At 45.6% G+C, this 12,061-nt stretch overlaps 1 protein-coding gene across 1 annotated transcript in view; it reads right to left on the minus strand.

Annotated features, from left to right (window-relative positions):
* LRBA (LPS responsive beige-like anchor protein) overlaps positions 1-12,061 on the minus strand; it is a 2,444,222-nt gene that overhangs the window by 1,138,146 nt on the left and 1,294,015 nt on the right. The window contains exon 38 of the mRNA XM_086962285.1: positions 8,943-9,067. Within this exon, the coding sequence (XP_086818411.1) occupies positions 8,943-9,067 (125 nt within the window). The remainder of the gene's footprint in view (positions 1-8,942; positions 9,068-12,061) is intronic.

Consider the following 12,061-nt stretch of genomic DNA (forward strand, 5'->3'; position numbering starts at 1 on the left):
AAAAGGCAAAAAACTCAAGTAAAGAGTTATTTGACATTACTAAGCTCCTGTCTGGCAGCATGCAGGATCTCACACCTCCCCCCTCACAACATCTTTGCGACGCTTTTGCCTTGAACACTAACATCGGTCATCGGTCTCCCCCCCCCCCCCCCCCTCCTTCCCCCGCTGGATCATTCGTTGACACGCTTTGCCGACCTCTCTATGGATCAGACGAAGATCATTATCTCCAGGATTAAAACGGGGTCAGCACTGGACCCTTGCCCGCTTAAAGTTCTCGCCCCAGTTATGGACACATTGATTCCGGCCATTACTTCGGTCTGCAACGCCATGATCAGTTCCGGGATCTTCCCCGATTCACTGAAACATACGCTGGTTAAACCTTTATTAAAAAAAGTCAACCTTAACAAATACGACTTAAACTACCGACCTATAGCCAGTCTCCCGTTTTTGGCCAAAGTCGTAGAAAAAGCTATGAATCAGCAGCTTTCGGAGTTTGTAGAGCAACATCAGCTGCTCGATAACACCCAGTTTGGATTCCGTAAATGCCACGGCACGGAAACCGCCCTCCTAAAAGCGGCTGATGACATCAGAGCCATACGGGATCAGCAGTTCTGGTCATGCTGGACCTCTCTGCGGCCTTAGGCACGGTCGACCATAAGATCTTGGCCGACCGTGTCAGATGGGTGGGGGTCCAGAAAACTGCGCTGGACCTACTTGTGTTGTTTCTGGCTGACAGAACGCAGGCGGTATCCCTAGGACCATACCAATCCTCTAAGGTGTCCCTGTCTTGTGGGGTTCCGCAAGGCTCATCCCTAAGTCCGACACTGTTTAATATCTATGTGTCGGACCTTGCTATTGTCATCAAAGCATTTGGGATGAGCCTAACCTCCTATTCCGATGACACCCAATTGGTATTGGCCATTAAAGGGGATGGTGAGGAGGTGGCCACTCGTTTCACAAGAGGGATGGTAGCCATAGGTGACTGGATGGCCACGAACTGCCTTAAGCTTAATTCAGAAAAGACTGAAGTGGTCATTTTCGGTCACCTTTCTCCTGGCTGGTCATCAGTTTGGTGGCCAACATCGTTTGGAACGCCTCCTAGTCCAGCTCTCAAAGTTAGGAATCTGGGCGTTACCTTTGATGTGGGTCTTAATTTCATGGCGCATGCTAACAAGATGGCTGCCACGGCTCACAAGAAACTTAAAATGATCAGGAAAATTCTACCTTTTCTACCGGATTCAGCCAGGAAAACTCTGGTCAGTTCATTGGTGTTGTCCGCCTTGGATTATTGTAACGCCCTCTTCCTACATGCCCAAACTCGAGTGACAAACAAGATGCAGTCAATTCAAAACGCAGCAGCCCGGCTGCTCTCGGGACTTCCCAAGTTTGCACCTGTTTCCAACACCATCAGGAAACTTCATTGGCTCCCGATATGCAGTCGAATTAAGTTTAAATCGCTGTGTATTGTCTACAAGGCACTCAACAATCAAGGCCCCCACTTTCTCAAACATAACCTTCTCCGTTACATACCAACTCGTTCTCTCCGCTCCACCCATCACAATCATCTAGTAGTACCACGCACTAGAATAGTCACCTGGGGCGATAGGCGTTTTTTGGTTGCCGCCCCAAAACTCTGGAATTCCCTACCTTCTTACATCAGGACCAGTCCATCCCTGCTTATATTTCGTAAACAACTTAAGACTTGGTTGTTTGATCAATAGTTAGGAAGGTTCCGTTGGTCCTCTTGGATGTTGACCTATGCCCTCAGCCAGCGCCGAGACGCCTACGGGTATTCGCCGCGCTTTAAAAATGACAATAAATAAAATAAAAATAAATCCCACCCTCGAGCAACCACTAAAAGGCAAGCAAAAGTATGTCTAGCTTTCAGGTGCGCCTCAAATGTTGGCTGGGCTTCAGTCCCCTCCCCCATGCCTACAGTCCCCATCATCTAAGTGGTAGTCCAGTATCCTCCAGTCCAATACCACCACAGGCATTGTTCCCAATTGTACAGCTTGGGGTGATAATTACAAAGGGGTGAGACCAGTCGCCATAGGCGAGTCCTACCGTACAGTTCGCGGTTCATGGTCACTCCTGTTTCTCCAGATGGCTGTTGCCTTCGCCGTCTTCTAGCGATCTGTTGGTGTCGCTAGTCTGTTCCCTCGACCAGCGTTTAGCGCCTGTTGTAAGGCCTGTGGGTCTGTAAATATGTCCGAGTGGCCCTGCCGATTCACCCGCAATTTGGCCGGGTATAACATTGCGTAGTCCAGCCCGAGATCTCGGAGTTGCTTCTTATAGGGGATGAAATGTTTGCACGCCTCCTGTACCCTAGCAGTGAAGTCCGGGTAGAGCGATATCATCGATCCCTCGAATTGCAGTGATGTTTTAGCTCTTGCCAACCTGAGGGCAGTGTCTGTCTCGATAATTAAGTAGTTTAGCGATGATGGGGCGAGGCGGGGCCCCAGGACGCGGGCGCAGGCCCAAGGAGCGATGCGCCCACTCCACCACAAACATCGTGGATAACACTCCCTCGCCCAGGAGGGTAGTGAGGAGTCTTTCCACAAACGTTTGCATGGTGCCCATCGTCGTAGTTTCTGGCAGGCCTGTGATGCGAAGGTTACAGCGTCGTGAGCAAGCTTCCAAATCTTCCGTCTTGTCTTGCAAAGTTTGCATTATCTTCTCCAGCTTCTTATGCCCAGTGTCCAGTTCCGTCGGGGCCTCCTCTACTTCTGTCATTCTTCTCTCAGCCATGTAGTGTCTCTCAGCATGTTAGTCAAGGCGCTCCGCCATGCGGTCCATCCTGTACGTTAGTGCGTCTATCTTAGTGCCCAGCGAGGACATGCTAGTCAGTAGACTTTTTTCCATAGACCACAGCATATTCTTAATGTCAGATCCTGCTGTTTGTTCCTCCTCTGGTTGTGTTACCGCACTATCCACCACTGGAGCACCTTGTAGCTGCGATCTCCTCTGCACAAAGGGCAATTTGCTTTGTGTTTTGTCGCCTTTCACTCTCTTGGAGGCCTGTCTTCAGCTCAAACTGGAGTGCGCGCCAGCGATTTGGCGCTTGGGGTTTCAGCAAGGTGTCGGAGTCTATCACGCACAATTCTGTAGACCTACAATACTTACGCAGGACTGTCAAACCGCCCCTTCCACCTGGCTCAAGGCGCCATCAATGCGTCTGTTCGTTTTGATTGCGAATCTTCGCTGTCTGTGTTGCGCTGCGGAGTTCACCATGCGTCGGCGAAGGCCTACTTTTCTCCTCCGATGCTGCTTGTCGATCCACGGCCTTGCCCCCTCTGTGTGTTCGTCCCAGTGCACTTCCTGCTATCGGCAACGTCCCCTATCACTGTGGCGATACAACTGTTCCCTCGGCGAGTGGGAGTGACTCAGTTTTTGTCAAGGCTTACAGCGCAGGTCACGTGGCACCCAGTCTTGCACGTGTACCCCTGCCAGCTGCAAACATTATACTGTGACTCTTGGGTAGCTCCAGGGGGTTGTGCATGGATCCCCAGGCCGCCTCTGCTGCTCTTTACACTAGTCGTGCTCCTCTGCGTCAGATGTGTTAATTGAGGGCCCCCAAACCTGAGCGCTATTTTGTACTCGTGTAGTGGGGAAAAGCTGCGCTCTCGGCTATAATTCTCCCTTGGCACCGCTCTGCAGACTCCCCCCGCTTCCGTGCGCTCCTGCTCCCTGGCCTCGGTGATGAGGCCGCTAGCACTACGTCTCTGGCCTTACACCGGCCCGCAGCACCTCTCCTGTATTGTTCCTTCAAGTACCGCTTGTCTCCCAAGTGCGGGGACTAGGAGGGAGGGGTCAGGGGGGACGCCAACACCGCGATGGAGAGACCCTTCACCTCACCTATTAGTCCGATTGAGAGGGCCGCTCCAGGGTCTCAGGTCGCTACTCAGGAGTCCCTCGTTGTCCGCGCCCACCGCATCCGCACGTCGCAGCACGTCTTTGGGCTCACCGGCATACTCTAGCTCGCGGCTTCCTGGCCCACTGGTGCGCGGTCCGCTGCTTCGGGTTACACGGTCAAGGAGTCGCTGAAACTCGGAAGAAAGGGTTCCGCTAGCCGCCCTGTTGGTCGAGAGGCTCAGGAGGGGTCCAGGACCAGATATATTTTCGCTCTAATGCAGGATAATTTTAGGATATTTAGGCTTGCATGGCGGAGCTACGGACTCAGGCGGCCATCGTGGTTGCCTACAAGCTCCGCCCCCCAAGCACAAACAATCCTTAATAGCCAAAAAAGGCTTAGAAATTGAGGGGGAGGGTGGAGGGGAGGGAAGACCTAGCAGCGAAAAAGTTAAGGCCAGCTCAGAGGCAACTTAGGAGACAAGCATATTGTTAGTAGCATCAAACAGAAATAATGGTTATCAATTGAAGAAGCAAGAAAGGCCTACCTTCAAATCGAGAGGAGATGCAAGTAAAATAAAAATAAATATATTTATTAGAAGAACAGAAGTTCCACAAAAAGTAGGATTGATCAAAATTGAAGGAAAGAGAAGGGCAATCACTTGTAAGCTCTGAATGAAAGGAAAAACAAGTCCCAGGCCAGAGTCCTCTGTATGATTTGCCAAACACAGTGTGTCTAAAGACTTGACACATATGCAGTAAAAAGAAGAGAAAATCACCATGAAGTGTGAAAACAAAAATCATCTAATAAAGAAAGCAGCTCCCAAAGTGACGCTGGTGGCAATAACAGATTCCTGAGGACCAGGCTATACCAAACCATATAGCACAACTGAACATAACAGTCTGTGAAAGAACAACAACCTTACAGGAAAGGAAGCCCAAAGACAAAACCACTGGTTAGAAAGAAGTATTAAGAACCAAGAATTTGGGACGCTCATGCATGACCACACAGATAAAGAAGGTAGAATAGACCAAAAATAAAGGATATCAGCAGGATGAACCTGTGCACTAAAACTTATAACAATTGCACCCTGCTGAAGAAAGGTGAGAAAGGTCTCTGAAAGAAAATGGGGACACGAGAAAAAGATGTCCCAACGGAAATCACTGGTCAGACCCAGAATGTGTATTGCCAAGTAAAGACCATACCAGATGTTTCACTGCTCCAGCAGAAATTCCTTTAACATAAAGGGCACTCCCAGAGAGAATCAATGGAGACTAACAATGCATCAGTAGTGGCAATTCAACAAACCGTACACAACCTTTCTCAAGGGGAAAACAAGCCACAGATACCTTAAGGGATAGCAAATTATCAAAAAGAATGGCAATATGCCTTCTGCAAGTACCCCTAAGAGCAAGTAACACAGGTAATCAATCTTGTTCGAGAAAGAAATACCATACAAAATACGATCTCTTTTGGGCAAGGAGCCCTTCAGCAGAGATAGCAGAACACCTATTCAATTGTTAGCAGACCCACAAAGGATCATTAAGAAAGACAACCTGTTGTCAACAGTGTAAATACAAAAAAGAATAAGACCTGCAGAAGCAGGAACACCACTCGGGGTGTGCTATTCGGAGCAGACCCATATAGGGGCACTTCAGAAAGAGCATCAGAACGCAGATGTGTGTCAACATAGAATAACACACTGAATGTAAACAATGCAGCTATAGAATAACAATGAAGGTTGAGAGAAGGGAAACAGAGCTAAGGGCCTGCACTCCTCTGGTGCTCGCATAAGCACCACATACAGACAGAATGAGGGTCAGTGGCCAACATCCATTGAGAACAAGAACCACAAGGTTTAAAACCAGAAGGCATAGAAAAAAGATACACTGTTCCAGACGAAAAACGCAATAGTAGGCCAAAACACGGCCAGAGGAACCACTTCTCTGGATCTGCTTTGTGGGGCAGAAAAGAAGAAACTGACGTCAGCATGTCGGTTAAGGGCTTACTTATATGGATGCCATCAAGCAACGTCACAACCTGGTGGATGACGTTGTTTCGAAGTCGCACAAAGCCCTCAACTGACATACAGAGGTTCTGCTGGAAAGTTTTCAGGATCCAGTCTGGCACCAGGGGAGAATTCTATGGTAAGGTATATGTCTCCATCAAACACTTAGCCTATAAATTTGAACAATATAAACATTCACCCCCAGTCACAAAGGTCTGGGTTTAATCCATTGTTCTTTTGCTCACCACACCACTCCAGTTTGGACCCAGCCTTATGCGAATAAGTCTTGACCCTGTTCCTTGTAACAGTCCAGCCCAAACTGCCAAGCCAGGTCCTCCATGAACCAGAAACAAGCATCTGGGACGGGTTTTGGGGCATCGTCCCTCATTAGCCAGGCTAGCTCGAATCCAGTGGTGCAGTGAGCACGGGACCCTTGTCTGGGCATACCCTTCCCAATTAAGGGACAAAAGGAGCAAATGATGAACAATGCAAACATTCACCCCCAGTCACAAAGATCTGGTTTTAATCCATTGTTCTTTTTGCTCACCACGCCACACCAGTTAGGACAAAGCAATAGGTCCAACAGAGCATCTAAGCGCACGTCAGGAGGCCTCACACCTCCTCGGGTCCCCTGCAGGCTCTTTCCAGCTCATCCAGGTGCAGGGCCCTGCTGCCATCAAGCTTTTGCTGCCGCAGGTCTCCATGTCCAACAGCTCTGCTATGAAATCACCTTTCCGGCAGTTGGCCGCCTCCTTGCACCCCGGCACTCCACTAGCAAAGGGCCGCTGCAGTCAACCACAAATCGGGTGCCACAGCAGGGTCTCCGCTTTCTGCTGCTACACCCATGGCTAACCCGCCAGGCAGTGGACAGCTCGCGGGGGAGCCACTTCTCACTCCAACCTCTACTACAACAATCTGTCTCTGTTACGGGAGTCCCTCTGCCAGCACTTGCTCTCCTCAGCTCGCAGCCATTTTAATTTAGTTTGTTTCTCTGCCACAGCGTGTGCACACCGCGCCTCCAGCAGATCTAGGACTTGAAGCCTCCCACAGAGCGGCTCCAGTGATGCAGAGTATCCTCCTGCTGGCATTGCCATACCAACTATGACAAACTGTTGTGGAAGAGAGACAAGATTATGAAGAAGTTTCACGGGCCGGGATATCCAGTTTAGTGCCGGTGATCAGCCATCTTGCTGGCCACACTCCCAGCGTTCACAAAATTCAGAATGGTGAGCAATACCTCGAGTCTTGCATCCTGCAAAAAGAGCTGTCATGTTGTGTGGACTGTCAAGCCGAGGAGGACACAGACATATATAGAACTCCATTCTGGGATTATACCATTTAAACAAAAGAGTGCCAAAGAACTCCACTGTAGGACTGATAAATCCAACACATTAATTCATTGCGAGTTCCACAAAAGGGGAGATCTCCCTTTGCTGCATTAGAAACAAGGTCTTTTTTTTCTAAAACTCAAAGGTATTAATTATTGTACCTTAGAAAAATGAAAAAAAAGTAAGGAATTAATTTGATAAGTACAACATTTGCAGAGGAAATATATTTGGCAAACAAAAAACAAAGACAAATGTCTCTTGGAAACGTCTAAGCTTGCCCAATAAAAGGTGTTCTGCTTAAAATGTAGCAATACTTTTTTTTAAAAAAGCTTCTCGCCAAAGTCAATCTTATTGTTAGAGGAACTTAAACATATAAAACACATAAAGCTAAAGTAAAGAATATAGAAATTATTGTTTCACTGAAAAGAATGGGAGTTTGTGGTTAACACTTCATCTTATTCTACTGCATATAAAGGTGTATCCATTTGGGACCGTTATTGCTTTTAGATCACTTGGCTATCGACCACTGTCCGCGCGGTCATTCATTGTGAAGGTTGGTGTCACTGCTGGTGCTAAAGCTGTTGACATATTGTAGGAGGTTTCCAACTGAAATGACCCTCTTAAGCAGGGTGCAAGAGGTTAAGATGATCAGCCGAGAACAGAACGAAAAGATTCATTAAAGATTGAATCTCTGCTCAAGAACGAGGTGATTGTTCGAATGATAAAAGGCCTTGTGGTGTAATGCAGAATGCCATTAGAAAAATCATTTTTGATGGTTAACAACTGGTGCACTGTGACAGTTTCTAAAAAATAACTGGTTTTAAACATGGAACATCTAAAATCAACAGAGACAGCTCTTAATAGAAGAGCAAGAGAATGATTAAAATGAACTGAATGCTCATTCCTAAATCAAACCAGACCAATTCTGCTTATTCATATAGCCACTAACGTAAAAAACAAAAAAAGGTACGTATTTCTATATTACTGACACTTCGAAACTACTGTTTAAGTATAGTACATAGACAGAAAATATACTTTAATTATGTCTCACCTGAAAATAAATGTAATTAAGAGCAACACTTTCTTCCCCTTTGCTTTAAACCAGGTTCACTAGTCATTCTGAACCGAACAAAGGCTGAAAACGTCAAGATGGCGTTCTACATTATGCCACAGTTCACTTCCTTTTCTGGCAGCACATATCGAGACTCTTCAGTACTCCTAAATGAGGGGCGCATTTGAAGCAATGAACTGGCCATCGCACATCATGCATTATAAGTGCCTAATCCTACAAGGGTTACTGCAGAGATCTGGCATACTTGTATAGATAAGAAATACTGAAAGGTTCCCAAGACTGAACGTGGCCTCGCTGGTGCCATTCCTAAAATAAGGGCATCTGGATTCGATCCCTACACAGGCCAGAGCATTAATGCACGCTCACAAAGAAACATACAGATACAGTCAAGCATAGGTAGTAAGATTTTTTTTGTTAAGCCTGGGCTGCTAACATAGGAGTGTGCAACACAATCACAACCGTCATCAAATAAGTTGTGCCTACGTCATTGTACGCACTTAGCGTGATCATAAAGGCTCACTGAAACTTGGGTTGGGGTGGGGTGTGTGTGTCTTATTTTCCCTATACATATTTCGCTATGATTATTACCAATGTATATCACAGTGGTGAATTAGTTGGATAGTTTCATATCCCCTTTCGGGTCACCTGCCCCTGGGGCTACGCCATCTTAAAGTGTTCACTGACCGTGCTCTGCGGCTGCCTTCAGCGTCGCCTCAGGGTGCGTCGATCCAATCGGGTTGCGCACAAACCGTCGCCGGCGCCGGAGGTCATCCTCCCAGTAGTCTAGGCGCCAGAACTCACGAGGACGACTGCAGGGAATGAGAGCAAACACACGTGTTAGCAATTACCAAACAGCAGGCTGGCACTGAACTTCCGCATAAAAGATTGCATTGTTTGCGTGGATATTTATCTTACCTTTTCGGATTCCCTCTACCACCCCCCCCCCCCCAACCCCCTGTGTTTTCTGACAACAGAGGAATGTCCTTGAAAATAACAATATCACCTTCCAGCCTACGGAACTCCTTTCTCTTTTTTCCCCCTGGAAGCCGGATTGAGCACTAAATACATCATTTTGAAATGAAATGCTGACAGTGCGATCAGTTTCCCCACACTCCAATGGCATGTGCTCCGATTTCAGCCTCATTTCAGCCTCAGCAGGGCACCTCTCTCACCGACTGCATTTATAAATCCGAATAGGGAAAAGGCCATTATAAATATGGTCTGGCATTACCTATATTAATCAAAGCCTGTCCCCCTTCCGTCATTTTTCTTCCTAATTTGTGCCGTTTCGCACAAGGTCAGTAAATCACATCCCCCCTCTTGGTCCAGAAAGTGTTAACTTTAATGAGTGCATACTCTACATGGTTATGCATGCGATAATAAAATATCACTCGGTTTAGAAGTGAAAGAATTTAATTAAAATAATCTCCTAAAATATTCATTACATGTAGCCCCGAGGCCTCGAACAACACAAGAAAAGTCATTTCTTTCCCATTTATTGTTGTTAAATAAACCATTTGCACACTGCGAAATGGCAAATGGCTTAATTGAAGCAATTCAGATTGCATTTCTGTTTTACCCATCATGTTTGCCATCTAATTTAAAAGAAAAATGAGGGGTGATATGCAAGATTTTATCTTGCCCAAATACGACCAGCGACCATTCTAATGCAAATTGTATTTTTAGATTTAAAAAATGTGTTTAAAAAAGGTATCTTAAATTGCAGTAGCCACACATCTACAACAGCATTACATTAACTGAAAAGCTCCTGTTTGATAGCAGCAGACTCAAATGTCAATAAGCTCCAAGAGAATAAGTACTTTTCTTAAGTAAAATTGTATGATGAATAACTGTGAATTATAAATTAGAAGGAAATGAGGAACCACTAGGAACAACTACATCTGGCAAGAAACATGCAGTCTACATTTTCTACTATTGCTTGCAAGACTCCAGAGCTACAATATATATTGCATATAAAAGTAACATGGTGTCCAATTCCAAAAGACAAACATGGGATGGAAACAATAATGTTACAGTCGAGCAGCCCGTGTTTCACAAGTTTATTCACAGCGTTTAATATGAATCTGTTAAAAATGGATGATGTTTGTGGTTTCCTTTTTTTGTTAAAAAATATTAATCTATGGGCATGATGTATATTATAGAGCAAGGTGCACGGCTAGCAACACAGCCAGCTGGGAAACGGCCATTAAAATTGTCACCTACTGGTACCTAACCCCCATTCGCATACCTAGAGGTAACCGGGGCGGAGTGCAGGTGGCAGTGTGGCACACCTGGGACCCTTTTGCATATTCTTTGGGACAGTCCTAAGTTAGATCAGTTATGGAGCAAGATACTAAATGATATTGATACCTACCTATACACCCAATAACCTGGATTCCTGGCGTACACTATCCTTGGACTTCCTAACTCGCTTACATTTCCACTTAAATCCTGCAGAGGCCAACATATTAGCTTAGCACTGGGGGCTGAACATTAGACGATCCTGGCGCACTGGGGGACAGGCAGATTGTCGACTCGCCAGGGTTGGCTTCATCGCATGTGGCTGTGCTTGGGATGGGGAGGCTTACTTTGACATTAACGATGCAGGGTAACTCTTATCGAGAAATGTGGAAACCTTTCATTACGCTTCTTTCCCAGGAATTTACTGACTTGCCCTAGGTACTTATGACTGCTCCATTTGAGTGAGCCACCACATACATCACAAGTGCAGGACCCACCTTTATAATTCTTTCCTAGCATGTTCATCTTAGATTGGTCTTGATTGTGTGTTGCTTGCCCTAGAAGACTAGGGTAGAATTGGTGGAAGGGTTGCTGGGGAAATTGCACTTCATATGTACAGAGTATCATTTTGGTGATGCTTCCGTTGCATTGATAGATGTGTATGTATTTGTTTTCTAAACTGCAACAATAAAAACAAAATTGAACCTAAAAAATATTAAACTATGTAGGTACTACTTCATAGACCAACTAGTTTTTTCACAGATAATCACAACATTCTGGCGTGAGGAACCTGAAGCCAGATTTAGATATATCATTCAAACTAGGCAGGAAGTTGAACTATAATTTAATGGAGAGCATGCCCACATTGCCACAATTTTAAGGGTACTATCCCTTGTAAAATTGCAGTAACTGTAATAACATCATTGAAGGCAAGGGCATCAACCACCCAATGAAAGGACATAAAATAAACTTATATGTAAATGCCACCTGTGATACCACTAACATAATAAATATGCTGAAATGTCCATGTGGGAAAGCTTACATAGGTCAGACGGAGCGCAAATTTAAAGTAAGATTAAATGAACATAAGAGCAACACCAGGACAAAAGCACCCAAATCAGTGGTAGCTACACACTTCATTGAGGCCAATCACCAAATAAGTCAACTAAAAACATGCATTCTGGAAGTGGTAGAAAAAAGGCCTGACAGAGACAACAAAAAGATGTTGCTGATGCGAGAAAACTACTGGAAATACTTTCTACAAACCCTAAAACCAAGGGGAATGAATGAACGGACGGAATTTGGGTGCTACTTATAAAGACCTACACATAGACTTTGGCAGACTATTCGCTGATTTTTATCAATTTTGTTATTAATGTGTTGATTGTCGATTTCATTTTCATATTTACAAGACCATGCAATTTTCAATACGTATAGCATCACCTCTGTGTTGAAGTATGTGACTTTATGTTTATTTGCAGCATGATACTAGAAGACATTTCAGCAACGTGGGTAACGTTTTAAAAATCTCAGTTTCTAGATACTACTCATGAGGTATCTGG

This window comes from Lissotriton vulgaris, chromosome 3_1 (genome assembly GCF_964263255.1).
Source record: "Lissotriton vulgaris chromosome 3_1, aLisVul1.2, whole genome shotgun sequence".
Classification (NCBI taxonomy): domain Eukaryota; kingdom Metazoa; phylum Chordata; class Amphibia; order Caudata; family Salamandridae; genus Lissotriton; species Lissotriton vulgaris.